Source organism: Triticum dicoccoides, chromosome 4A (genome assembly GCF_002162155.2).
Source record: "Triticum dicoccoides isolate Atlit2015 ecotype Zavitan chromosome 4A, WEW_v2.0, whole genome shotgun sequence".
Classification (NCBI taxonomy): Eukaryota; Viridiplantae; Streptophyta; class Magnoliopsida; order Poales; family Poaceae; genus Triticum; species Triticum dicoccoides.
In genome coordinates this window covers 636,717,788-636,744,001 of record NC_041386.1, presented here as the reverse complement: position 1 = coordinate 636,744,001, position 26,214 = coordinate 636,717,788, and the positions used below count along the sequence as shown (strand labels likewise).

The 26,214-nt window shown below is 47.4% G+C and overlaps 1 protein-coding gene and 1 long non-coding RNA gene across 2 annotated transcripts; one reads left to right on the top strand and one right to left on the bottom strand.

Annotated features, from left to right (window-relative positions):
* Positions 1-3,520: 3,520 nt before the first annotated feature.
* LOC119287585 (acetyl-CoA carboxylase 1-like) lies at positions 3,521-11,287 on the top strand. The gene is made up of 3 exons (XM_037567154.1): positions 3,521-4,431; positions 4,554-4,760; positions 4,870-11,287. Exons 1-3 carry the CDS (start codon positions 4,141-4,143, stop codon positions 11,110-11,112), a joined length of 6,741 nt encoding a protein of 2,246 aa, XP_037423051.1. The 5' UTR covers positions 3,521-4,140; the 3' UTR covers positions 11,113-11,287.
* A 2,067-nt stretch (positions 11,288-13,354) lies between these two features.
* Positions 13,355-13,841, bottom strand: LOC119289488. Its single transcript, XR_005141522.1, has 2 exons — positions 13,755-13,841; positions 13,355-13,577 (listed from the first exon to the last, which is right to left on the bottom strand). It is a non-coding gene; the product is annotated as an uncharacterized LOC119289488 (long non-coding RNA).
* Between the last annotated feature and the right edge of the window lie 12,373 nt (positions 13,842-26,214).

Genomic DNA, 26,214 nt, shown 5'->3' with positions numbered 1-26,214 from the left:
GCATTTCGCGACCCGTAGCACGTCGCGCGGAGCACAGGCGCGGGCGTGCGCGAGCGCGCAACGCCGGAAGCGTCGGCGCGGGCGGGCACGAGCGTGCGATCGGAGAGTGCAACGAGGAGCACAGGTGCGAGCGTGTGACCCCATGGCTTCATCGCCGGCACGACCTCGTCCGCGAGCACTTCGACCTCTCACTGCGGGGTGTTGACCTCATCCGCGGGCAGGGGTGCGCCATGGGAGCTCAGGGCGGCGCGCGCAGGAGCTCGGGGTAGTTCACTCATAGGTGTTCGATGGAATGCCGGGACGAGCATGTCACAAAATGCGTCCATCCTCATTGGGCGCATCGACCGACCCAAACGAAAAAGTTAACACGGTTGAGCGGACGGCCGTTCCAAACGAAAAAAGACAAAATCAGGGTTCGTTTGGGTCACCGCGTTGGAGTTTCTCTTATAGTGGTGCTGATTAACCTTTTTTATTGGTCCTTGTAGCAGAGATAGAAGAATGTGTACTCGTAATTATCCATTTTCGAGGGTTTTGTTGGGAAATTCTTTGGTTTACTCCAAAATAGAAAAGGTTCGTGGGCATTCGAAATGAACCGGCCGTAATCTAAAAAATATATATAGCCGGCCACCGGCCGCGCCTACCGGAGAAGCCTCCGCAGACCGCAGCTAGGGTTTACCGTCCCCGCTTCCGTCGTCCCGCGCCTTCTCCCTCTTCCAAAGTCGCCGGAGCACATGGCCGGCGCCGAACGATTGACGACGGAGGGGGCGGAGAAGGACCTGGAGTTCTCGCGCGGCGGCGAGGTGCCCAGCTTCGAGTTTGCGTTCAACTCGCAGAACTTCTCCGACAGGTTGCTGCTGATAGAGATCGGCGCCGGCGAAGATGTCGCCAGACGATCCCTCCCCGACTCGGCGCGCCACTGCAAGGAGAAAGGTGCGTACAGTACCCCCTCCCCCCGCGCCGGCAATCGTATGATACTGTTGTAAATTCATTACTCCCTACTAATTTTGTACAAAATCAGCGTCAATTAATATGGATCGGAGAGAGTACATGATGTTTGGCGCAATTCGGATGCTGCATTGTGGGGGAATTTGCGGCTCGTGTAGTAATGGTCGAGACAGGGCTTCTGGTTCTGGCAACTAGTCGTCGACGTGCACGGGCTGTTACTAAGCTTTGCTCTCCTCCTCCGCATACAGATCGAAGGAAAAGGGGCTAGGGCAACACATGCATGGGGCCTCACATTAAAGGGCGCTTATAGGCGCCGGCGCACCGGCCGAACTGTTCGTCCGGTCAAGCCCCAGCCGCCCGATACATCCGTTCCCCACCGTCTGATTGCTTTGTTTTAAAAGTCAAACACGCAGAAAAAAAAAACACGCACAGGAAACACAAAAAAAAGGACAGCGAGCGCGCATGCCAGATCTGTGTGCTCGCCGGCCGCTCGCGATAGTCCTCGTCTTCCCGTGCTTGCTTTCCACCGCGCCACCACGCCCGTCACCCGCGCTCGCCTGCCGCTTGCCTGACGGTCGTGTCTAACACTTGCCTTGGCTGCCTCTGCTCGTCATGGTTGCAACTCAAACACAGGAGGATTCCAGCGCGCTGTCATCATGGTTGGAGCATCCCTGGCGTCTCCGTCTCCGGCTCGCCGCCATTGTCAACTTGCAGCGTCATGTCTAGCAAAAAAAGCAATAAAAATCTCCAATGCTGGGTTGAAGCAAAAAGATTTGCCGGTTCCAGCAAAAAATAATGATGGTTCCAGCAAAACTCTCAACAGCACAAAAACTCCAGTAGCAGATTGTAGCAAAAAAATTAGCTAGTTCCAGCAAAAAGAAACACTGGTTCCAACAAAAAATCATGCCGCTTCAAGCAAGAATGTTTGCTGGTTCCAACAAATTACATGACACTGTGATGCGTGTTGGATGTAGCAATTGAGAACATTGGTTGTAGCAAAAACTCAAACGGTGGTAGCAAAGAAAATGATGCACTGGTTCCCCCCAAAAAACATGGTAGCAAAATAATTGATTGGTTCCAACAAAAACCGAGGTTGGTTGTAGCAAAAATGTACATTGGTTGTATCAAAAACAAATGACATGGTTGCAAAAATTTGGGTTGGTTCCATAAAAAAGAAACGAACATGGTGGTAGCAAAATAATTAATTGGTTCCAGCAAGAACTGAAGATGGTGGTAGCAAAATTGAAAACCGGTTGTACCAAAAAGCAAATGACATGGCAGCAAAACTTCGAGTTGGTTCCATAGAAAAAGAACATGGTTGTAGCAAAATCTTACACTGGTTCCAGCAAAAATCAAGGGCGTCTGCAGCAAAAATTGGGGCTGCTTCCAAGAAAAGAAAATGATGGATCTCCATCACTTGTCGCCGTGGTTGCAACGCCTCAACGTCGGCCGCCGCGGCTCTCCGTTACTTCTCGCCGCCATCGGCAGCACCGGTGGGGGTTGGTTTGCAGCGCTGGTCGCTGGTGGGGCGTGAGGGGGCGGGGTGGGGGCAGCCACGGTGGGGGAGGCGCGGTGGCCATGGCTGGCGGCACAGCCGGTCGCCGGTGGGGGAGGCGCAAGCATCTACAAGAGAGGAAGAAAAGAGGCGAGCGGAGGAGGTTACGGTAGAGGAGATGCACGAGCAAAAGAATGAGTGGATGGTGTTGTTCCTGAAGAGATAAGGTAGATGGTCGTTCGGTGGTGGGCCTACATGTAGATAAAGCGAGCGGTGCGACCGGCGGAACGCTTCGGCCGGCGCGCCGTCTGGGAAGGTTTCCCCACATTAAACGCGATGTCAGCCGTTGCGAGCGAGTGTTGCGGCTGTGGCAAACCGTCCCACGACATGTCAAGCCAGCCATGCATGGTTGCCGCGAAGAAGCATCATGGCTACTGCGAGCCCATGGAGAAGGCGTTGCTACGAGCCTCATCCTACGACGCTTCTTCGACGAGCCGATGATGCTACAACGATGGGATGCAAAGCCAGTGATCGTGCGTGGCGATGTTGGAACCAGTAAGCACTTTGCAAGATCTTTGCGGCCAGAGGTCGGCGGGGTTCCAGGGTGTCGACGATGGCTTGTGATGGCCGACGGAGGCAAGAAGATGTGTGCTAGAGTGGATACAACCCAGCCGGCAGAGCGGTGGCCGGTGGGTTAGAATGGAGGCAAAAAATTTGGACGCATCATGTCTACAAAGTACTCCCTCCGTTCCTAAATATTTGTCTTTCTAGCCATCTCAAATGGACTACAATATATGGATGTATGTAGACATGTTTTAGAGTGTAGATTCATTCATTTTGCTTCGTATATAGTCATTTATTGAAATCTCTAGAAAGATAATTATTTAGGAACGGAGGGAGTAGTAAATAGAGCGAACGATGATATAGAATCGGCTAGGCATAGTTTAGCCCACGGAACCAAATTTTTATTCTCTGACGGGTTTTAAGGGATCGGCTAGATATGCAAAGGGGAGGACCGAGGGCCGGGATTGGGAGGGGAGACTAAGTGACTGACTGACTAGTGGGTCATGGGGTGTGGGGCGAGTCGTCGTCGTCTCGTCGTGTCCAAGCCGCCACCCGCGGCTCCTCTCCCTCCCCACTCCATGGATGCATGCCGTCGCGCCTCCCCTCCCGTCTTCGCTCTGCTCCGCGGCGGACGGCAGCGCAGCCGCAGCCAGGCATTCAAGGCCCGCCCCGCCGCCGCCGCCGCCGTCTTCGATCTTCCTCCCCCTCCCCTTCCAGTGCGCGCGGCCGGCAGGCATTCCGTCGAACGCCTACGGTGCGCACCCACCAGGCCCTCCCCGCACCACCCCCGCGGTCGAGTCGGTCCCGTCGTCCACCTCTCCTCTCTTCGGAGGAGGACTCCCTCTCCGTGACCAACTAGTCGCTATTCTCCGTCCGTCTCCGCGTGGGCTTCCCTCCCTCCTTCCAATCGCGTTCGACTCCGCCCGCCGCCCTTCCAATCCCCGGCGACATATATAAGCAGCAGCCAGCACCAGATTACCAAACCGGTTTCGATTTCGTCGGAGTAGATTATATCTCGGGCGCGGCCGCGGGATCAGCGTCTGCTGTGTTCGTCTGAAAGCTTGCGCCGTCGCCGCCCGCATTGGTGGCGGTGACTGCTGGGCGGCGCTGAAAGTTAGTTTTTTGAGGGGGCGGCAATGGCGGGGTCCGACCAGATCAGCGAATTCTGCAGGGCGCTTGGGGGCGACACGCCGATCCGCAGCGTGCTGGTCGCCAACAATGGGATGGCGGCCGTCAAGTTCATGCGCAGCATCCGCGCCTGGGCCTCCGAGACCTTTGGCACCGAGAAGGCCATCCTTCTGGTGGCCATGGCGACCCCAGAGGACCTCCGGGCCAATGCGGAGCATGTAAGGATCGCTGACCAGTTCTTGGAGGTCCCTGGTGGAACCAATAACAACAACTATGCAAATGTGCAGCTCATTGTCGAGGTTAGTGCGGTTCATCCATCAGTCATTCTCCTGCTCTTATATCATCCATGTTCATTGTGCTTGGTACTTGACTAGTAGTTACTAATGTTTGCTTGTGATTCACCTGTCATGTCATGATACAGATAGCAGAGAGGACCCGGGTTTCTGCAGTTTGGCCAGGCTGGGGTCATGCCTCTGAGGACCCAGAGCTTCCAGATGCGCTCAAGGAAAAGGGGATCATTTTTCTTGGGCCACCGTCGGCCGCCATGGCGGCACTAGGTGATAAGATCGGTTCCTCTCTTATTGCACAAGCAGCAGGAGTTCCAACTCTTCCATGGAGTGGGTCACATGTATGTATGCGTGCCTTCTCCTATTTCTTTGATATATATTGTTTTGTTTTCTCCATCACTGTATATACATATATGTTGCTTAAAACTAACACGAAATATCGTGCTCTAGGTGAAAGTTCCGCAAGAAACCTGCCACTCTATACCTGAGGAGATCTATAAGAAGGCTTGTGTGTCAACCACAGAGGAAGCAGTCGCAAGTTGTCAAGTGGTGGGGTATCCTGCAATGATCAAGGCATCGTGGGGCGGTGGTGGTAAAGGAATAAGGAAGGTGCACAATGACGATGAGGTGAGAGCCTTGTTTAAGCAGGTGCAAGGAGAAGTCCCTGGATCGCCTATATTTGTTATGAAGGTGGCCTCTCAGAGCCGGCATCTAGAGGTCCAGTTGCTCTGTGACAAGCACGGCAACGTAGCAGCGCTGCACAGTCGGGACTGTAGTGTTCAGAGAAGGCACCAAAAGATTATCGAAGAGGGACCAATCACTGTTGCTCCTCCAGAGAAGGTTAGAGAGCTTGAGCAGGCAGCAAGGCGGCTCGCTAAATGTGTGCAATATCAGGGTGCTGCCACGGTGGAATATCTGTACAGCATGGAAACGGGTGAATACTATTTCCTGGAGCTTAATCCAAGATTGCAGGTAGAACACCCTGTGACCGAATGGATTGCTGGAGTGAACCTACCTGCATCTCAAGTTGCGGTAGGAATGGGCATACCCCTCTACAACATTCCAGAGATCAGACGCTTTTATGGACTGGAACATGGAGGTGGCTATCACAGCTGGAAGGAAATATCAGCTGTTGCGGCTAAATTTGACTTGGACAAAGCACAGTCTGTAAGGCCAACGGGTCACTGTGTAGCAGTTCGAGTTACTAGCGAGGATCCAGATGACGGGTTTAAGCCTACTGGTGGAAGAGTGGAGGAGCTAAACTTTAAAAGTAAACCCAATGCTTGGGCCTATTTCTCAGTTAAGTCTGGCGGAGCAATTCATGAGTTTTCTGATTCTCAGTTTGGTCATGTTTTTGCTTTTGGGGAATCCAGGTCGTTGGCAATAGCCAATATGGTACTTGGGTTAAAAGAGATCCAGATTCGTGGAGAGATACGCACCAATGTTGATTACACGGTCGATCTCTTGAATGCCGCGGAATACCGAGAAAATAAGATCCACACTGGTTGGCTAGACAGCAGAATAGCTATGCGTGTCAGAGCAGAGAGGCCACCATGGTACCTTTCAGTTGTTGCTGGAGCTCTATATGAAGCATCAAGCAGGAGCTCAAGTGTTGTAACCGATTATGTCGGTTATCTCAGTAAAGGTCAAATACCACCAAGGCACATCTCTCTTGTCAATTTGACTGTAACACTAAATATAGAGGGGATCAAATATACAGTTAAGACAGTAAGAGGTGGACCTGGTAGCTACAAATTAAGAATCAATGAATCAGAGATTGAAGCAGAGATGCACTCGTTGCGTGATGGTGGGCTCTTAATGCAGTTGGATGGAAACAGTCATGTAATTTACGCAGAGACAGAGGGTGCTGGTACACGCCTTCTAATCAATGGTAGAACCTGCTTATTACAGAAAGAGCATGATCCTTCCAAGCTGTTGGCTGATACACCGTGCAAACTTCTTCGGTTTTTGGTCGCCGATGGTTCTCATGTGGTTTCTGATACACCATATGCTGAGGTGGAGGTCATGAAGATGTGCATGCCACTGTTACTACCGGCCTCTGGTGTCATTCACTTTGTCATGCCTGAGGGTCAGGCCATGCAGGCGAGTGACCTGATAGCAAGGTTGGATCTTGATGACCCATCTTCTGTGAGGAAAGCTGAACCATTTCATGGCACCTTCCCAAAGCTTGGACCTTCTGCTGCTATTTCTGGCAAAGTTCACCAAAAGTTTGCTGCAAGTGTGAATTCTGCGCACATGATCCTTGCAGGATATGAACATAATATCAGTCATGTTGTACAATATTTGCTAAACTGCCTAGACAGCCCTGAGCTCCCTTTTCTTCGGTGGCAAGAACTCATGTCCGTTTTGGCAACACGACTCCCAAAAGATCTTAGGAATGAGTTGGATGGTGTGTACAAGGAGTATGAGTTGAATGCTGACTTCCGGAAGGGCCAGGATTTCCCTGCCAAGTTGTTAAGGGAAGTCATTGAGGCAAATCTTGCACACTGTTCTGAGAAAGATAGGATTACCAGTGAGAGGCTTATAGAGCCACTTATGAGCCTGGTCAAGTCATATGAGGGTGGAAGAGAAAGCCATGCTTGCGTTGTTGTCAAGTCTCTCTTTGAGGAGTATTTATCTGTTGAAGAACTGTTCAGTGATGACATTCAGTCTGATGTGATAGAACGTCTACGACTTCAACATGCAAAAGACCTTGAGAAGGTTGTCTATATTGTGTTCTCCCATCAGGGTGTGAAAAATAAAAATGAGTTGATACTACAGCTTATGGACGGATTGGTCTACGCAAATCCATCTGCTTACAGGGACCAGTTGATTCGCTTTTCTGCTCTGAACCATACAGCATACTCTGGGCTGGCACTTAAAGCAAGCCAACTTCTTGAGCAAACTAAATTGAGTGAACTCCGCACAAGCATAGCAAGAAGCCTTTCAGAGCTGGAGATGTTTACTGAGGAAGGAGAGCAGGTTTCTACACCTAGGAGGAAGATGGCCATCAATGAAAGGATGGAAGATTTAGTGTGTGCCCCACATGCAGTTGAAGACGCCCTTGTGGCTTTGTTTGATCACAGTGATCCTACTCTTCAGCGGAGAGTAGTCGAGACATACATACGAAGATTGTATCAGCATTACCTTGTAAGGGGTAGTGTCCGGATACAATGGCACAGGTCTGGCCTAATTGCATTATGGGAATTCTCTGAAGAGCATATTGGGCAGTCTGCAGCACTTCTAAAGCAACAAGTACAGGATCCCAGGGGCAGGCGATGGGGTGTAATGGTTGTAATCAAGTCTCTTCAGTGTCTGTCAACTGCGATTGAAGCTGCATTAAAGGAGACTTCACATTACAGAGCAGGTGCTGGAAGTGTCTCAAATGGTAATCCTATAAATTCTAACCGTGGCAATATTCTGCACATTGCTTTGGTTGGTATCAGCAATCAGATGGGCACTCTTCAAGACAGTGGTGATGAGGATCAAGCTCAAGAAAGGATTAACAAACTTTCCAAGATTCTGAAGGATACGACTATAACATCACATCTCAATGGTGCTGGTGTTAGGGTTGTCAGCTGCATTATCCAAAGAGATGAAGGGCGTCCGCCAATGCGCCACTCCTTCCAATGGTCATTTGACAAGCTATATTATGAGGAGGACCCGATGCTCCGTCATGTGGAACCTCCTTTGTCCACATTTCTTGAATTGGACAAAGTGCATCTAGAAGGTTACAGTGACGCAAAATACACCCCATCTCGTGATCGCCAGTGGCACATCTACACACTGGTAAAGAACAATAAAGATCCGAGATCAAATGACCAAAGGATGTTTCTTCGTACCATAGTCAGACAGCCAAGTATGACCAATGGTTTTTCGTTTGGACATATTGACAATGAGGTATGCCGTGCTCAAGCCTCATCGTCATTCATATCTAACAGCATACTCAGATCATTGATGGCAGCGCTAGAGGAAATAGAGTTACATGCTCACAATGAGGCTGTGAGGTCAGCACACTCCCATATGTATATGTGCATACTGAGAGAGCAGCGGTTGTTTGATCTAATTCCAGTTTCAACGAGGATGGATGAAGTTGGCCAAGATGAGGAGACAGCATGCACACTTTTGAAGCATATGGCTATGAGTATACATGAACATGTCGGTGTTAGGATGCATCGACTTTCCGTGTGCCAGTGGGAAGTGAAGCTATGGTTAGATTGTGATGGGCAAGCTAGTGGTGCTTGGAGAGTTGTTGTTACCATTGTCACTGGGCATTCCTGCACTGTTGATATTTACCGAGAAGTGGAGGACTCCAATACACATGAGCTTTTCTACCGCTCCGCCACACCCGCAGCTGGTCCTTTGCATGGCATTCCATTGCATGAGCCATACAAACCTTTGGATGCCCTTGACCAGAAACGTAACACTGCTAGGAAAAATGAAACTACATACTGCTATGATTTCCCATTGGTATTTGAAAAAGCATTGAAGGAGTCCTGGAAATCTGGTATTTCACATGTTGCAGAAGCTAACGGGCACAATCAGCGGTATGCTCAAGTGACAGAGCTCATGTTTGCTGATTCAACTGGATCATGGGGTACTCCTTTGGTTCCAGTTGAGCGTCCTCCAGGTATGAATGATATTGGAACTGTTGCTTGGAACATGAAGCTGTCCACACCAGAATTTCCAGACGGCCGGGAGATTATAGTTGTTGCAAATGACGTGACATTTAAAGCTGGTTCTTTTGGTCCTAGAGAAGATGCATTCTTCGATGCTGTTACCAATCTTGCTTGTGAGAGGAAAATTCCTCTAATCTACTTGGCAGCAACTTCTGGTGCTAGGCTCGGTGTAGCAGAGGAAATAAAGGCATGCTTCCATGTGGGATGGTCTGATGATGAGAGTCCTGAACGTGGTTTTCAGTATATTTACCTCATGGAACAAGATTATTCACGCCTAAGATCTTCGGTTATAGCCCATGAGCTAAAGCTGGAAAGTGGAGAAACCAGATGGGTTGTTGATACCATTGTTGGGAAAGAGGATGGACTCGGTTGTGAGAATCTACATGGAAGTGGTGCCATTGCCAGTGCCTACTCTAATGCATACAGAGAGACGTTTACTCTGACATTTGTGACTGGGAAAGCTGTTGGCATTGGGGCTTATCTTGCTCGGATAGGACTGCGGTGTATACAGCGTCTTGATCAACCAATTATTTTAACTGGGTTTGCTCTGCTAAACAAGCTTCTGGGGCGGGAGGTTTATACCTCCCAATTGCAACTGGGTGGCCCCAAAATCATGGCTGCAAATGGAGTTGCCCATCTCACAGTGTCAGATGATCTTGAAGGTGTTTCTGCTATCTTGAAATGGCTCAGCTACGTACCTGCGTATGTCGGCGGTCCTCTTCCTATTCTGACACCTCTTGATCCACCGGAGAGACCTGTAACATACTTACCAGAGAATTCATGTGATGCCCGTGCGGCCATCTGTGGCATTCAGGACACTCAAGGAGGCAAGTGGTTGGGTGGTATGTTTGACAGAGAAAGCTTTGTGGAAACATTAGGGGGATGGGCGAAAACTGTTATCACCGGAAGGGCAAAGCTGGGTGGGGTTCCAGTCGGTGTCATAGCTGTGGAAACCGAGACAATGATGCAAGTGACCCCCGCTGATCCTGGTCAGCTTGATTCTGCAGAGCGTGTAGTCCCTCAAGCAGGACAGGTGTGGTTCCCAGATTCGGCCGCGAAAACAGCCCAGGCACTGCTGGATTTCAACCATGAAGAGCTCCCATTGTTCATACTTGCTAACTGGAGAGGCTTTTCTGGTGGCCAAAGGGATCTGTTTGAAGGAATCCTTCAGGCCGGTTCCATGATTGTCGAGAATCTGAGGACATATAAGCAGCCTGCCTTTGTGTATATACCAAAGGCTGGAGAGCTGCGTGGAGGCGCATGGGTCGTGGTGGACAGCAAGGTCAATCCTCAGCACATTGAGATGTATGCCGAGAGGAGTGCAAAAGGTAATGTCCTTGAGCCAAAGGCGCTAATTGAGATCAAATTTAAGCCAAATGAAGTCGAAGAGAGCATGTTAAGGCTTGACCCTCAGTTGGTCAGACTCAATGCTAGCCTCCTCAAAGAAATCAAGATAGGCACATCGGAAACGGAGGCCATCAGGATCAGGAGTATGATGACCGCTCGGATGAAGCAGCTGATGCCCATATACACCCAGGTTGCTACCCGGTTTGCTGAACTGCACGACACCACTTCCAGAATGGTCGCCAAAGGTGTGATCAGAAAGGTGGTGGACTGGGAGGAGTCCCGGGCCTTCTTCTACAGGAGGTTGCGAAGGAGGGTTGCTGAGGATTCACTTGCCAAACAAGTTAGAGAAGCCGCTGGTGAGCAGATGATGCCTACTTATGGATCGGCGCTGGAGTGTATCAAGGAATGGTATATGGCTTCTCAAGGACAGGGAGATGGCGAGAAGTGGGACGATGACGAGGCTTTCTTTGCCTGGAAAGACGATTGTAGCAACTATGACAAGCATCTCGAGGAGATGAAAGCTGAACGAGTATCCAGGCTGTTGTCGCAACTTGCTGAAAGCTCAGATGTGAAGGCTTTGCCCAACGGTCTCTCGCTCCTCCTTGGCAAAATGAATCCTTCAAAGAGGGAGCAGGTCATCAATGGCCTCAGGCAGCTTCTTGGTTGATGGCAAATGTAAACAGACCTGCTCGTCTTTGGCCGGTGGAGTAGAAATTAGGCCTATGTATGTAGTGAGCCGTTGTAACCTTGTAGTAAATTGTTTGGCCTGCCTCATGCCAATGTACATTACACAGCCAGCCAGAGTCAATAGAAATAAGAATGATTATTTATGTTAAAGATGATATTTATGCTTCTGATTTTTTCGCCACTCTTTTACCTACCAAATGGACATTTTGTCCACTCTTCTGCATGGTTATATTTTCTCAATACCGAAAGTCTACGGTAATAACCAATACACACCTAGTGATACTGTTTAGTTCTTTGTTGAACTTTTTCGTTAATCCTTATGTCTTCTTGTTTTCATCCTACTTGGAACAGATGAACACAGAGGAGGATGTGCAAGAGAAGATGAAGCCTTATCTACAGATGTATAAGAAATCGTTTACGCCGGCGGCTGTCCAGGCAATTCGTGCCTTGGTGGAGGTCAATGTTTGATCTAATTTTTCAGAAGGTTAGGTGCAAGCACACATCTAGATGCAGGTGTGTTCTTGAGGTTGCAGAGGTTGACTTGGTTGGGTACGTTGTGTTGTCGATGGTCTTGGGCCTAGGCACCCTTGAATCTGGCTCGGACGACGTCCCTCGAGTGCTAGTCCGGTGTGTGTGGTCTTCGCCGGTTTCCCTTAATTAACCGTGCCATGTATGGTTTTTGGGTCCAGTTTCCCTTATTAACTGGACCAACTCTCTTCTTAATGCAACGCGGGAGCTCCCCGCCCTCTGACGAGGAACAGATGAACACGCCTTTATGGCGCTTTTAGGGAAAGTTGACAACTACCAAGCCCGCTCTTCTGCTTACATCTTGATGGCTTCTGACAAATTTCTTGCATGAGGCATTCCTATCACTTGCTCACGAGTTTGCCTTTGACCTCAGAATCTGCACTGCTCTGACTAGATCACCCATGCTCCAGGTCTATGGCGGCTGAAGTTCATCGATGGCGTGCTGCGTCTGAGAGCTGATAAAACGGCGCTGGAGCAGTCGGAGTTATGAACTTGGTACCTCACACTACAAAAACTGTAGGCCACAGCCTGGCCCGGATCACGCGCGTTATTGTGGTTTTAATCTTTTAGGGCAACAGGGGATCCATAACCATGAAAGTTTTGTGTGTGAGCTGATGTGGTGTAAGTGTAGCTGCAACAGTTGTCTGAATCTGAAAGCTTTGCTCACCGAACTGAACTCAAAGTCTCAAATTTAGTGAGAAAGAAGTAGTTAGCAGATTATATGTTTGTCCATACTTCAAATCTGCCGATTGTTATAGTTCCAGATGCAATAAGAAGGAAGAAAATACTATTATCAAACAGTTTTGCTGGGCGCCAGTCGCCTGAACTTAGAATTTTGGTCAATCGATTAGGTGGAGAAGGAAGCAGCAACCGTAGTGCACCGAGACTGCTGCCAGCAGGTTTAATCTTGTCAATCTTCGGGTGCAAGGGGAAGAAGCAGCCTCCACGTCTAGGGTCTAGGGAGAAGCAAAAGCCTCCTTGTCTATCTTAAGGTTGCTTGGGGGGTGCAGGTTCGCTGGAAAATTTAGGTGGTTTGCCGGTTAGAGGGATGATCGTGGGCGGCGGCAAGCATGGCGGTGGTGGGAGGGCGGGGGGATGAGGCGGTTGCGGGAGCGCCGCCGCCCAGGGATGGTGGAGGCATGCGGTTTGGCCATCGGTTGTGGGCGGTTCATATCGAGATCGTGGGGAGGAAGGCGATGAACAATTTTTTTAGGTGGTTGAAGGAGATAAACGGCTGGGAACAAATCGACTGACCCAAAAAACAAACCAAGTCAACTGGCCCCTAGCTATTCCCTCATTATCAAATGTGTTATTAACTTGATGGTTGTGTATATGGAACGATGAACAGATTGTTTCGTGACTGTCTTGTTTTCAGTCTCCATAACCATGTTCCCAGCGCTGGCAATGGCACCTTAGGCGGTTGGCATGGCTTGGTTTATCATACATCTGCAGGTGGCACACTGGACGACTATTTCCTGTTCCCAACACAAGGGTGACATATGCAGTTCTTGTTTTCTTGTTGAAGACCAAAGTCAAATGTTTGCTAAGGAAAGTAACGTACTCATCAGTTCCGTTCGCTATATTTGTTCATAACTATATGATATTCGCCTTTAAGCAGTTTGTCCATGAGACCATATAGATTATGTCTCCCATGGCGCTCTCCAAAGCATACACTCCCATGCATGAACCAGTGATTCAGGGACACAAAGTTATGCATTATTTATTGATAACATGATAGTGTGCCTAGCATATCCATTAAGATCTATTAATCATAGCAAATCTTGCAGTAGCAGGTTCCAATGAAAAACCGATTGCACCAATGCTCGTAGACCTTCATATCCTGCCACTGAGCCGAGCATTCAACCTTGCATACTGATTTGGTGCAGTACACGAGCTTAATCTGAACCAACTGACAGTCTGCGTACCACAAACATAACGGAAATTATACCAACATAATATTTTTCAATGCTGCATGTGCATCAACATCACATTTGAGAAAACTCTTGGTAATACGATGTTGAAATTTTATGTGGATTTTTCAAGGCTCTTCTTTTGAAGGAACTCTACTTAAGAACAACAAATGAGGGAACACACCTGCAGATGTGCTTTTGAACAACACAAGCATCACGAGAAAACAAGCGATGGTAGACCTTCCGTCCATTCTTGCACTATACATTCCAACAAGAGCCAAAGGGACAATATATAATGTCAAAAAGAATCTATACTTTAAAGTTTCACACGTAGACACTAATGCAAATTAATTTGGAAACCAAGTACCAAATCAATTTGAAAATTAAGTCATTAATGCAATTAATTACACGTAATTAATTGTGTATGCAATTGATTAGGTATGTTTAAATAGACATTTTTTCATGCCAAATCAATTTGGAAACCGAGCTATTAATGCAATTGATTAGTCAAGTAGTTAAGGCCAACACATAATTAATAATAGCGATTTTTCCAATCGTATTATCCCTAAAACTAGCCATAGTGGGAGTAACTAGTGAACTGGTCACTGGTCACAGTGAGAGTAATTTCAAGAGTAATATTGGGTTCAACTCAACAAATTTGCCTATGTGACAATGAGTTAATGAGGAGAGATGTAAATTGAGTAACTTAGCTAGTTACTCAGTCTATGAGTAACATCACACATACCAACATAAAATGAGTCTATAACTTAATAAATGAAGCTTTGCATGACACTACACATATATTACTACCCACTATGTAGAGTCTAGGATAGCGTGTATGTTATGTTGGAAATATGCCCTAGAGGCAATAATAAATTGGTTATTATTATATTATATTTCATTGTTCATGATAATCGTTTATTATCCATGCTATAATTGTATTGATAGGAAACTCAGATACATGTGTGGATACATAGACAACACCATGTCCCTAGTAAGCATCTAGTTGACTAGCTCGTTGATCAATAGATGGTTACGGTTTCCTGACCATGGACATCGGATGTCGTTGATAACGGGATCACATCATTAGGAGAATGATGTGATGGACAAGACCCAATCCTAAGCCTAGCACAAGATCGTGTAGTTCGTATGCTAAAGCTTTTCTAATGTCAAGTATCATTTCCTTAGACCATGAGATTGTGCAACTCCCGGATACCGTAGGAGTGCTTTGGGTGTGCCAAACGTCACAACGTAACTGGGTGGCTATAAAGGTTCACTACGGGTATCTCTGAAAGTGTCTGTTGGGTTGGCACGAATCGAGACTGGGATTTGTCACTCTGTGTAACGGAGAGGTATCTCTGGGCCCACTCGGTAGGACATCATCATAATGTGCACAATGTGACCAAGGAGTTGATCACGGGATGATGTGTTACGGAACGAGTAAAGAGACTTTCCGGTAACGAGATTGAACAAGGTATCGGGATACCGACGATCGAATCTCGAGCAAGTATCGTACCGGTAGACAAAGGGAACTGTATACGGGATTGATCGAATCCTTGACATCGTGGTTCATCCGATGAGATCATTGTGGAACATGTAGGAGCCAACATGGGTATCCAGATCCCGCTGTTGGTTATTGACCGAAGAGTTGTCTCGGCCATGTCTGCATGACTCCCGAACCCGTAGGGTCTACACACTTAAGGTTCAATGACGCTAGGGTTATAAGGAAAGTGTGTACGCGGTTACCGAATGTTGTTCGGAGTCCCGAATGAGATCCCGGACGTCACAAGGAGTTTCGGAATGGTCCGGAGGTAAAGATTGATATATAGGAAGTATGGTTTTGGCCACCGGAAGTGTTCCGGGCATCACCGGTAGTGTACCGGGACCACCGGAGGGGTCCGGGGGTCCACCGGGAGAGGCCACGGGCCCCGGAGGCATACATGGGCCAATAGTCGGAAGGAACCAACCCCTAGGTGGGCTGGGGCGCCTCCCACCAAGGCCCAAGGCGCCTCCAAGAGGGGAGGGGGGCAAACCCTAGGGCAGATGGGCCCTAAGGCCCACCCCAGGTGCACCTGCCCCTCTCCCCCTTGTGCCCGCCACCCTAGATGGGATCTAGGGCTGCCGCACCCCTTGGGGTGGGAACCATAGGTGGGGGCGCAACCCTCCCTCTCCCCCTGTATATAGTGGAGGCAAAGGGGCAGCCCAACACACGATTCGATCTCTCTATTGGCGTAGCCCTACCCCTCTCCCTCCTCGTCTCTCGTAGTGCTTGGCGAAGCCCTACTGGAGTCCCACGCTCCTCCACCACCACTACGCCGTCGTGCTGCTGCTGGACGGAGTCTTCCCCAACCTCTCCTTCTCCCCTTGCTGGATCAAGGCGTGGGAGACGTCACCGGACTGCACGTGTGATGAATGCGAAGGCGTCGTGGTTCGGCGCTTAGATCGGAATCAACCGCGATCTGAATCGCTACGAGTACGACTCCTTCATCCACGTTCTTGCAACGCTTCCGCTTAGCGATCTACAAGGGTATGTAGATGCACTCCCCTTCCCCTCGTTGCTAGATTACTCCATAGATTGATCTTGGTGATGCGTAGAAAATTTTAAATTTCTGCTACGATCCCCAACAGTGGCATCATGAGCTACGTATATGCGTAGTTTCTATGCACGAGTAGAACACAAGTTGTTGTGGGCGTCAATTTTGTCAATTTACTTGTTGTTACTAGTCTTATCTTAATTCGGCGGCATCGTGGGATGAAGCAGCCCGGACCGACCTTACACGTACGCTTACGTGAGACTGGTTCCACCGACTGACATGCACTAGTTGCATAAGGTGGCTAGCGGGTGTTTGTCTCTCCCACTTTAGTCGGATCGGATTCGATGAAAAGGGTCCTTATGAAGGGTAAATATAAATTGGCATATCACGTTGTGGTTTTGGCATAGGTAAGAAATGTTCTTGCTAGAAACCTATAGCAGCCACGTAAAAACTTGCAACAACAATTAGAGGACGTCTAACTTGTTTTTGCAGCATGTGCCGTGTGATGTGATATGGCCAAAAGGATGTGATGAATGATATATGTGATGTATGATATTGATCATGTTCTTGTAATAGGAATCACGACTTGCATGTCGATGAGTATGACAACCGGCAGGAGCCATAGGAGTTGTCTTAATTTATTTATGACCTGCGTGTCAACATAAACGTCATGTAATTACTTTACTTTATTGCTAAAGCGTTAGCCATATTAGTAGAAGTAATAGATGACGAGACAACTTCAAGAAGACACGATGATGGAGATCATGATGATGGAGATCATGGTGTCATGTCGGTGACAACGATGATCATGGACCCCGAAGATGGAGATCAAAAGGAGCAAAATGATATTGGCCATATCATGTCACTATTTGATTGCATGTGATGTTTATCATGTTTTACATCTTATTTGCTTAGAACGACGGTAGCTTAAATAAGATGATCCCTCACTAAAATTTCAAGAAAAGTGTTTCCCCTAACTGTGCACCGTTGCGAAGGTTCGTTGTTTTGAAGCACCACGTGATGATCGGGTGTGATAGATTCTAACGTTCAAATACAACAGGTGTTGACGAGCCTAGCATGTACAGACATGGCCTCGGAACACATGCGAAACACTTAGGTTGACTTGACGAGCCTAGCATATACAGACATGGCCTCGGAACACGGAAGACCGAAAGGTCGAACATGAGTCGTATAGAAGATACGGTCAACATGAGATGTTCACCGTTGATGACTAGTCCGTCTCACGTGATGATCGGACACGGCCTAGTCAATTCGGATCATGTATCACTTAGATGACTAGAGGGATGTCTATCTGAGTGGGAGTTCATTGAATAATTTGATTAGATGAACCTAATTATCATGAACATAGTCTAAATTGTCTTTGCAAATATGTTGTAGATAAATAGCTCACGTTGTAGCTCCCTGTTTCAATACGTTCCTAGAGAAAGACCAAGTTGAAAGATATTGTAAGCAATGATGCGGACTGGGTCCGTAGTCCGAGGAGTGTCCTCACTGCTACACAGAAGGCTTACGTTTTTTGATGCACCGCTCGATGTGCAAACCCCTACAACGTCGTCTGCGGATGTTGTGAACACCTGACAGACACATTCTGATGACTACTTGATAGTTTAGTGCACCATACTTTACGGCTTAGAATCGGGATTCCAATGACATTTTGAACGCCATAAGACATATGAGATGTTCCAAGAGCTGAAATTGGGATTTCAGGCTCATGCCCGTGTTGAGAGGTATGAGACCTCTGACAAGTTCTTTTGCCAACAAGATGGAGGAGAATAGCTCAGCTAGTGAGCATGTGCTCAGAATGTCTGGGTGCTACAACCACTTAAACCAAGTGGGAGTTAAACTTCCAGATAAGGCAGTGATTGATAGAGTTCTCTAGCCACTATCACTAAGCTACTAGATCTTCGTGATGAACTATGGCATGCAAGGGATGGAGTTGATCCCGGAGCTGTTCGCGGTGCTTAAGACCGCGAAAGGTAGAAATCAAGAAGGAGCATCAAGTGTTGATGGTTTAACAAGACCACTAGTTTCAAGAAGGGCAAGGGCTAGAAGGGAAACTTCATGGATGGCAAACCAGTTGCCGCTCCAGTAAAGGAACCCAAGGTTGAACCCAAACCCGAGACTAAGTGCTTCTATTGTAAGGGGAACGGTCACTGGTAGCGGAATTACCCCAAATGCATGGTAGATAAGAAGGCTGGCAACTTCAACAAAGTATATACGTGTTATTAATGTGTACCTCGCTAGTACTCCTGGTAGCACCTGGGTATTGGATACCGGTTCAGTTGCTATTACTGGTGACCTGAAGCAAAAGCTATGGACTAAACGGAGACTGGCTAAGGGCGAGGTGACGATGTGTGTTGTAAGTGTTTCCAAAGTTGATGAGATCACCATCGCACACTCCATCTGCCTTCGGGATTAGTATTGAACCTAGATAAATGTTATCAAGTGTCTACGTTGAGCATGAATATGATTAGATCATGTTCATTGCAATACGGTCATTCATTTAAGTTAGAGAATAATGGTTATTTTGTTTACATGAATGATACCTTTCATGGTCATGCACCCTATGTGAATGGTTCATTGAATCTCTGTCGTGGTAATACACATGTTCATGCCAAAAGATGTAGAGTTAATAATGATAGTACCACTTTCTTGTGGCACTGCCGCTTAGGTCATATTGGCGTAAGATGCATGAAGAAACTCCATGTCGATGGATGTTTGGAGTCACTTGATTTTGAATCGCTTGACACATCAGAGCCATGCCTCATGGGCAGGATGACTAAGACCCCGCTTTTAGGTACAATGAAACGGGCAAGTGACTTGTTGGAAATCATACATGCTGATGCGTGTGATCCAATGAGAATTGAAGCGTGCGGTGGATATCGCTATTTTCTCATCTTCACTGACGATTTGAGTAGATATAGGTATATTTACTTAAAGAAGCACAAGTCTGAAACGTTTGAAAAGTTCAAGCGATTTCAGAGTGAAGTTAAGAATCATCATAACAAGAAGATCAAATTCCTACGATCTGATCAATGAGAATATCTGAGTTATGAGTTTGGCAAACACTTAAGACATTGTGGAATTGTTTCACAGTTGAAGCCACCTGGAACACCACTGGGTTATGGTGTGTCCGGACGTCGTAATCGAACCTTATGAGATATGGTGCGATCTATGATGTCTCTTACCGATCTACCGCTATTATTTTGAGGTTATGCATTAGAGACAGCTGCATTCAGTTTAGATAGGACACCATATAAGTCCGTTGAGACGACGTCGTATGAACATTGGTTTGGCAAGAAACCAAAGTTGTCGTTTCTTAATGTTTGGGGCTGCGATGCTTAAGGCTTCAGCCGGAGAAGCTCGAACCCAAAGCGGACGAACACATCTTCATAGGATACCCAAAGGTGACAGTTGGGTATACCTTCTATCTCAGATCCGAGGGCAAATTGTTTGTCGCTAAGAACGGGTCCTTTCTCGAGAAGGAGTTTCTCTTGAAAGAATTGAGTGGGAGGAAGATAGAACTTGATGAGGTTGTCGAACCTTTACTTCAACTAGAGAGTGATGCAACACAGAAAGATGTTTTCTGTGGCGCCTATGTCTGTTGAAGAGGAAGTTAATGATAGTGATCATGAAGCTTCGGATCAAGTTGCTGTCGAACCTCATAGGTCGACAAGGATATGTACTACTCCTGAGTGGTACGGTAATCCTGTCTTAGGTATCATGTTGTTGGACAACAATGAACCTACGAGCTATGGAGAAGCGATGGTGGGCCCGTATTCCGACAAATGGTTAGAAGCCATGAAATCCGAGATAGGATCCATGTATCAGAACAAAGTATGGACTTTGATGGACTTGCCCGCTGATCCGCAAGCCATTGAGATAAATGGATCTCTAAGAAGAAGACAGACGTGGGCGGTAATGTTACCGTCTATGAAGCTTGACTTGTGGGAAAGAGTCTTTTCACAAATTCAAGGAGTTGACTACGATGAGAATTTCTCACCCGTAGCGATGCTTAAGTCCGTCGGAATCATGTTAGCATTAGCTGTATTTTTCGATTATGAAATCTGACAGATGGATGTCAAAAACAAGTTTTCTTACCAGTTTTCGTAAGAAAGAGTTGTATGTGATACAATCAAAGTTTTGTCAATCCTAAGGGTGCTAAAAGGTATGCTGGCTCCAGCGATCCTTCTATGGACTAGAGCAAGCATCTCGGAGTCAGAATATATGCTTTGATGGAGTGATCAAAGCTTTTAGGTTTATACAATGTTTGCTAGAAACTTGTATTTACAAGAAAGTGAGTGGGAGCACTACAACATTTCTGATAAGTATATGTGGATGACATATTGTTGATCCGAAATAATGTAGAATTTCTGGAAAGCATAAACGGTTTTTTGAAGAGTGATTTTCAAAGGAAGACCTGGATAAAGCTGCTTACATATTGGGCATCAAGATCTATAGAGATAGATCAAGACGCCTGATGATACTTACAAAGGACGCACACATTGACATGTTTTTGAAGGAGTTCAAAATAGACCAGTCAAAGAAGGGGTTCTTACCTGAGTTGTAAGGTGTGAAGTTGAGTAAGACTCGAAGAAAGAGGAAGGACGAAGGTATAGGCTCTATACGGTATGCCATGCTGAGTACCGCAACAGATGTGTGCCTTGCCACATGTCTGGCAAGAGGGTACAAAGGTGATCTAGGAGTGGATCACCAGATAGTGGTCAAAATTATCCTTAGAGGAATAAGGAAATGTTTCTCGGTTATGGAGGTGATAAAGAGTTCGACGTAAAGAGTTACGTCGATGCAAGCTTAACACCTATCCGGATAGCTCTGAGTAGAGATACCAGATACGTATAATGGATCAACAATTTGGAATAGCTCCAAGTGGAACGTGGTAGCAGCATCTACGATATGACATAAAGTTTTACGAAATACATAGGGATCTGAATATGGCAAGACCCGTTGACTACAACCTCTCTCACAAGCATAACATGATCAAACCCAGAACTCTTTGAGTGTTTATCACATAGTGATGTGAATTAGATCATTGAGTCTAGTAGACTCTTGGATGTTGGTCACATGGCAATGTGACCTGTGAGTGTTAATCACATGGCGATGTGAACTAGATTATTGACTCTAGTGCAAGTGGGAGACTGTTGGAAATATGCCCTAGAGGCAATAATAAATTGGTTATTATTATATTATATTTCATTGTTCATGATAATCGTTTATTATCCATGCTATAATTGTATTGATAGGAAACTTAGATACATGTGTGGATACATAGACAACACCATGTCCCTATTAAGCCTCAAGTTGACTAGCTCGTTGATCAATAGATGGTTACGATTTCCTGACCATGGACATTGGATGTCGTTGATAACGGGATCACATCATTAGGAGAATGATGTGATGGACAAGACCCAATCCTAAGCCTAGCACAAGATCGTGTAGTTTGTATGCTAAAGCTTTTCTCATGTCAAGTATCATTTCCTTAGACCATGAGATTGTGCAACTCCCGGATACCGTAGGAGTGCTTTGGGTGTGCCAAACGTCACAACGTAACTGGGTGGCTATAAAGGTTCACTACGGGTATCTCCAAAAGTGTCTGTTGGGTTGGCACGAATCGAGACTGGGATTTGTCACTCCATGTAACGGAGAGGTATCTCTGGGCCCACTCGGTAGGACATCATCATAATGTGCACAATGTGACCAAGGAGTTGATCACGGGATGATGTGTTATGGAACGAGTAAAGAGACTTCCCGGTAACGAGATTGAACAAGGTATCGGGATACCGACGATCGAATATCGGGCAAGTATCGTACCGATAGACAAAGGGAATTGTATACGGGATTGATTGAATCCTTGACATCGTGGTTCATCCGATGAGATCATTGTGGAACATGTAGGAGCCAACATGGGTATCCAGATCCCGCTGTTGGTTATTGACCGGAGAGTTGTCTCGGCCATGTCTGCATGACTCCCGAGCCCGTAGGGTCTACACACTTAAGGTTCGATGACGCTAGGGTTATAGGGAAAGTGTGTATGCGGTTACCGAATGTTGTTCAGAGTCCCGGATGAGATCCCGGACGTCACGAGGAGTTCCGGAATGGTCCGGAGGTAAAGACTGATATATAGGAAGTATGGTTTTGGCCACCGGAAGTGTTCCGGGCATCACCGGTAGTGTACCGGGACCACCGGATGGGGTCCAGGGGTCCACCGGGAGAGGCCACGGCCCCCGGAGGCATACATGGGCCAATAGTGGGAAGGGACCAGCCCCTAGGTGGGCTGGGGCGCCTCCCACCAAGGCCCAAGGCGCCTCCAAGAGGGGAGGGGGGCAAACCCTAGGGCAGATGGGCCCTAAGGCCCACCCCAGGTGCGCCTCCCCCTCTCCCCCTTGTGGCCGCCACCATAGATGGGATCTAGGGCTGCCGCACCCCTTGGGGTGGGAACCCTAGGTGCAGGCGCAACCCTCCCTCTCCCCCTATATATAATGGAGGCAAAGGGGCAGCCCAACACACGATTCGATCTCCCTGTTGGCGCAACCCTACCCCTCTCCCTCCTCGTCTCTCGTAGTGCTTGGCGAAGCCCTGCTGGAGTCCCGCGCTCCTCCACCACCACCACGCCGTTGTGCTGCTGCTGGACGGAGTCTTCCCCAACCTCTCCTTCTCCCCTTGCTGGATCAAGGCGTGGGAGACGTCACCGGGCTGCACGTGTGTTGAACGCGGAGGCGCCGTGGTTCAGCGCTTAGATCGGAATCAACCGCGATCTGAATCGCTACGAGTACGACTCCTTCATCCGTGTTCTTGCAACGCTTCCGCTTAGCGATCTACAAGGGTATGTAGATGCACTCCCCTTCCCCTCGTTGCTAGATTACTCCATAGATTGATCTTGGTGATGTGTAGAAAATTTTAAATTTCTGCTACGATCCCCAACATGTTACTAGTGTAAGTTACTCTCCATTGTGACTAGTCTAACATAGATGCCACGTAGGCAAAAAAAGCTGATGTGTCAAGTAATTAATGAAGAGAGATGTTTCTGGTAACATAATATGTCACTGTAACATCACATATCTCAAAACAATATGAGTCTATAACCTGATAAATAAAGTTTTGCATGACACCACACTTATGTTACTACCCACTATGAAGGTAGTAACCTAGCCTAGGATAATGTGTATGTTAGTAGTGTATGTTACTCTCCACTATGGCTAGTCTAAGAACCCTACTATACACACGATGCCACACACACGATTTGTGGACAACGCTGAAGTTCGCGCCATCTGATGCATGACATCAACACTCCACATCAATTTCGTTTCCCTAAGAGCAAGTACAATAGAGCTGAGTTAGCTGGCTGTAAGAAATAAACTAGTATATTCTTGCTTAGTTGGAGGAAAGAAAAGAGGAGAGAGAAGGTAAGCGGGCTCTTGGTGAAGAGCCAACTCTAGCACGTGCTCCTAGGCACTTTGTGAGAGTGAAAGGTGGGCCATATAATAAAAAAGTAGTACACTCTTCTAATCAACTATTGTAAATATTGGCTATAAGATGGGCTATATATATGACATGGCAATGGCTTATAGCCAGCAGTTGGCTATACTATTAACCATGCTCTAATAGTAGAGAATCTTTCTAAAACAGGCCATAATCTACTGCTTCATATACACTTGAAATAATTAGCCACCAACGTTGTCACAACACAGTCAACACCACTGCGGCGGAGGACAATCAGTCACACGCCAGCACTCTTCAAATATTGTTTTATCCTTACAACGCATGGTTATTTCGATTACTCCATTTCATTACGATGGTAAAGGGTTCCCCCCACTTTATATTATAAAGCAACGACCAATGACAAAGTTCTTACAAAGAGGAGTTCAAATAGCAAGAGAGCATAAAATAAAATAAAAAAGTCTTGCTGGGGCTCAGCACAACATCCCCTAAAATAAAACTAGGTAGGTAATCCAGCTCGAGAGGTGGTCGTGGGGGCTGTGAGGGCGGTGTACGGGGCTGTATTTCATTATGTTGATGTCATTTTTGATAATGGCTTCAAAGAGAGGAGCCTTTCAGTGTTGATGATGCTTTGTAACCAGCCAAACTTGGGTTCTTTGGTTCTTTAATGAAAGTAGCGCCACAAACCTGTTTGTATGAAAGATGAAGTCTGTGTAGTGCCAATGGGGTCAATATTATTAGATCTTTCCATTGTAAAAAAGAAAGAACGCCAATAGGGTGACCCTGCTGGCGGATCACGTTACTCATCCCAACCAGACCGCCTTCATCCAAGGGTGGATCACATTACTCATCTCCACGAATTGCTCCATTAGGTCCTCTCTAAGCACCTCAAGGCGGTCGTCCATAAGCTTGATTTCCATAAGGCCTACGATACAGTCAGTTGGTCCTTCCTTCGTGAAGTTTTGCTCTAAAAGGGCTTCGATCATGACCGTTGGATCACCCAAGTGATGCAGCTGGTCTCCTGCGGTCGCACGGCTGTGAACATCAATGGGGAGATTGGTCCCTACTTCCCCACCCTTTGTGGTGTTAGACAGGGCGACCCCTTCTCCCCATTCTTGTTCAACATGGTGGTCGACGCTCTTGCCACCATCCTTGACAAGGCCAAGGCGGCTGGCCATATTCATGGGATTACTCCTCACTTGGCCGACGGCTCCGAAATCTCCCTCCTCCAATACGCTGATGACACCATCATTATGGTGGAACACTTGGAGACTGGCATCTCAAATCTGAAGTTCCTCCTCCTCTGCTTCCAACAAATGTCTGGCCTCAAGATCAACTTCGACAAGAATGATGTGATGGTGATGGGCTACTCCCAGGACGAATGCCTGGGCATCGCCAACCGGCTTAACTGCCGCTTGGGCACCTTCCCCACGACCTACCTGGGGACTCCCATTAGTGACTCTAGGCTCACCATGGCTGACTTGTGCCCGACCGTGGCAAAGTTGCAGACGTGTATTGAATCCTGGCAGGGGAGATGGCTGTCTAAGGCGGCCCGGACGATTCTCATAAACTCATCCTTGCACAGTCTCCTCTTGTTCCTCATGAGATTCTATAGCCTACACGAAACCCTGCATCATGAGATCGCCAAAGTTCAGTCTTGTTTCTATTGGGCGGGCAACAACGATGGACAAAAATACCATATGGTCAGCTGGCCGAACATCTGCAAGCCTCGGGAGCAAGGGGGCCTTGGGATCATGTGCTCTAAGCGCATGAACATCGCCCTACTATCCCGCTGGCTTTGGCGGATCTCTCAAGGGCAAGGTGTGGCCTCCATTTAGACATTATCCGGAATAAATACCTTCATGGGAAGCCCCTCGCCTTCTTCCATAAAACCGGCGGCTCCCAGTTCTGGTAGTCGGTCATCCAGCTGCTCCCGGTGCTTCACATCGGGACATCCATCTCGGTTGGATCTGGAGCTGCGACTCTGTTCTGGTTTGACCGCTAGGTGGGCGATTCCCCCTTTGCTGCGTGCTTCGCTGACCTCTTATCCATCGCCGTTGATCCTAGGATGTCGGTTGAGAGGGCCCTTATTGACTTAGGGCGCCTCGCCTTTCGGAGACCATTTGGGTCTCTGGAGGCTGCCGCCTGGTAGGAGCTACTTGACTGCATTGCCCTACTACCTCTTGAGCATGCGTTGGTTTTTCCTTAAAGAGGAAAGGGTGATGCAACAAAGTAGTGTAAGTATTTCCCTCGGTTTTTGAGAACCAAGGTATCAATCCAGTAGGATACTACACGCAAGTCCCTCGTACCTGCACAAACAATCAAGAACCTTGCAACCAACACGATAAAGGGGTTGTCAATCCCTTCACGGCCACTTGCAAAAGTGAGATCTGATAAAGATAATAAGATAAATATTTTTGGTATTTTTGTTGTATATATTGAAAAGTAAAAATTGCAAAATAAACGACGACAGAAATAGCTAGTTGACGGGAAAATAATATAATGGAGAATAGACCCCCGGGCCATAGGTTTCACTAGTGGCTTCTCTCAAGATAGCATAATCTACGGTGGGAGAACAAATTATTATCGAGCAATTGATAGAAAAGCGAATAGTTATGAGAGTATCTAGGCATG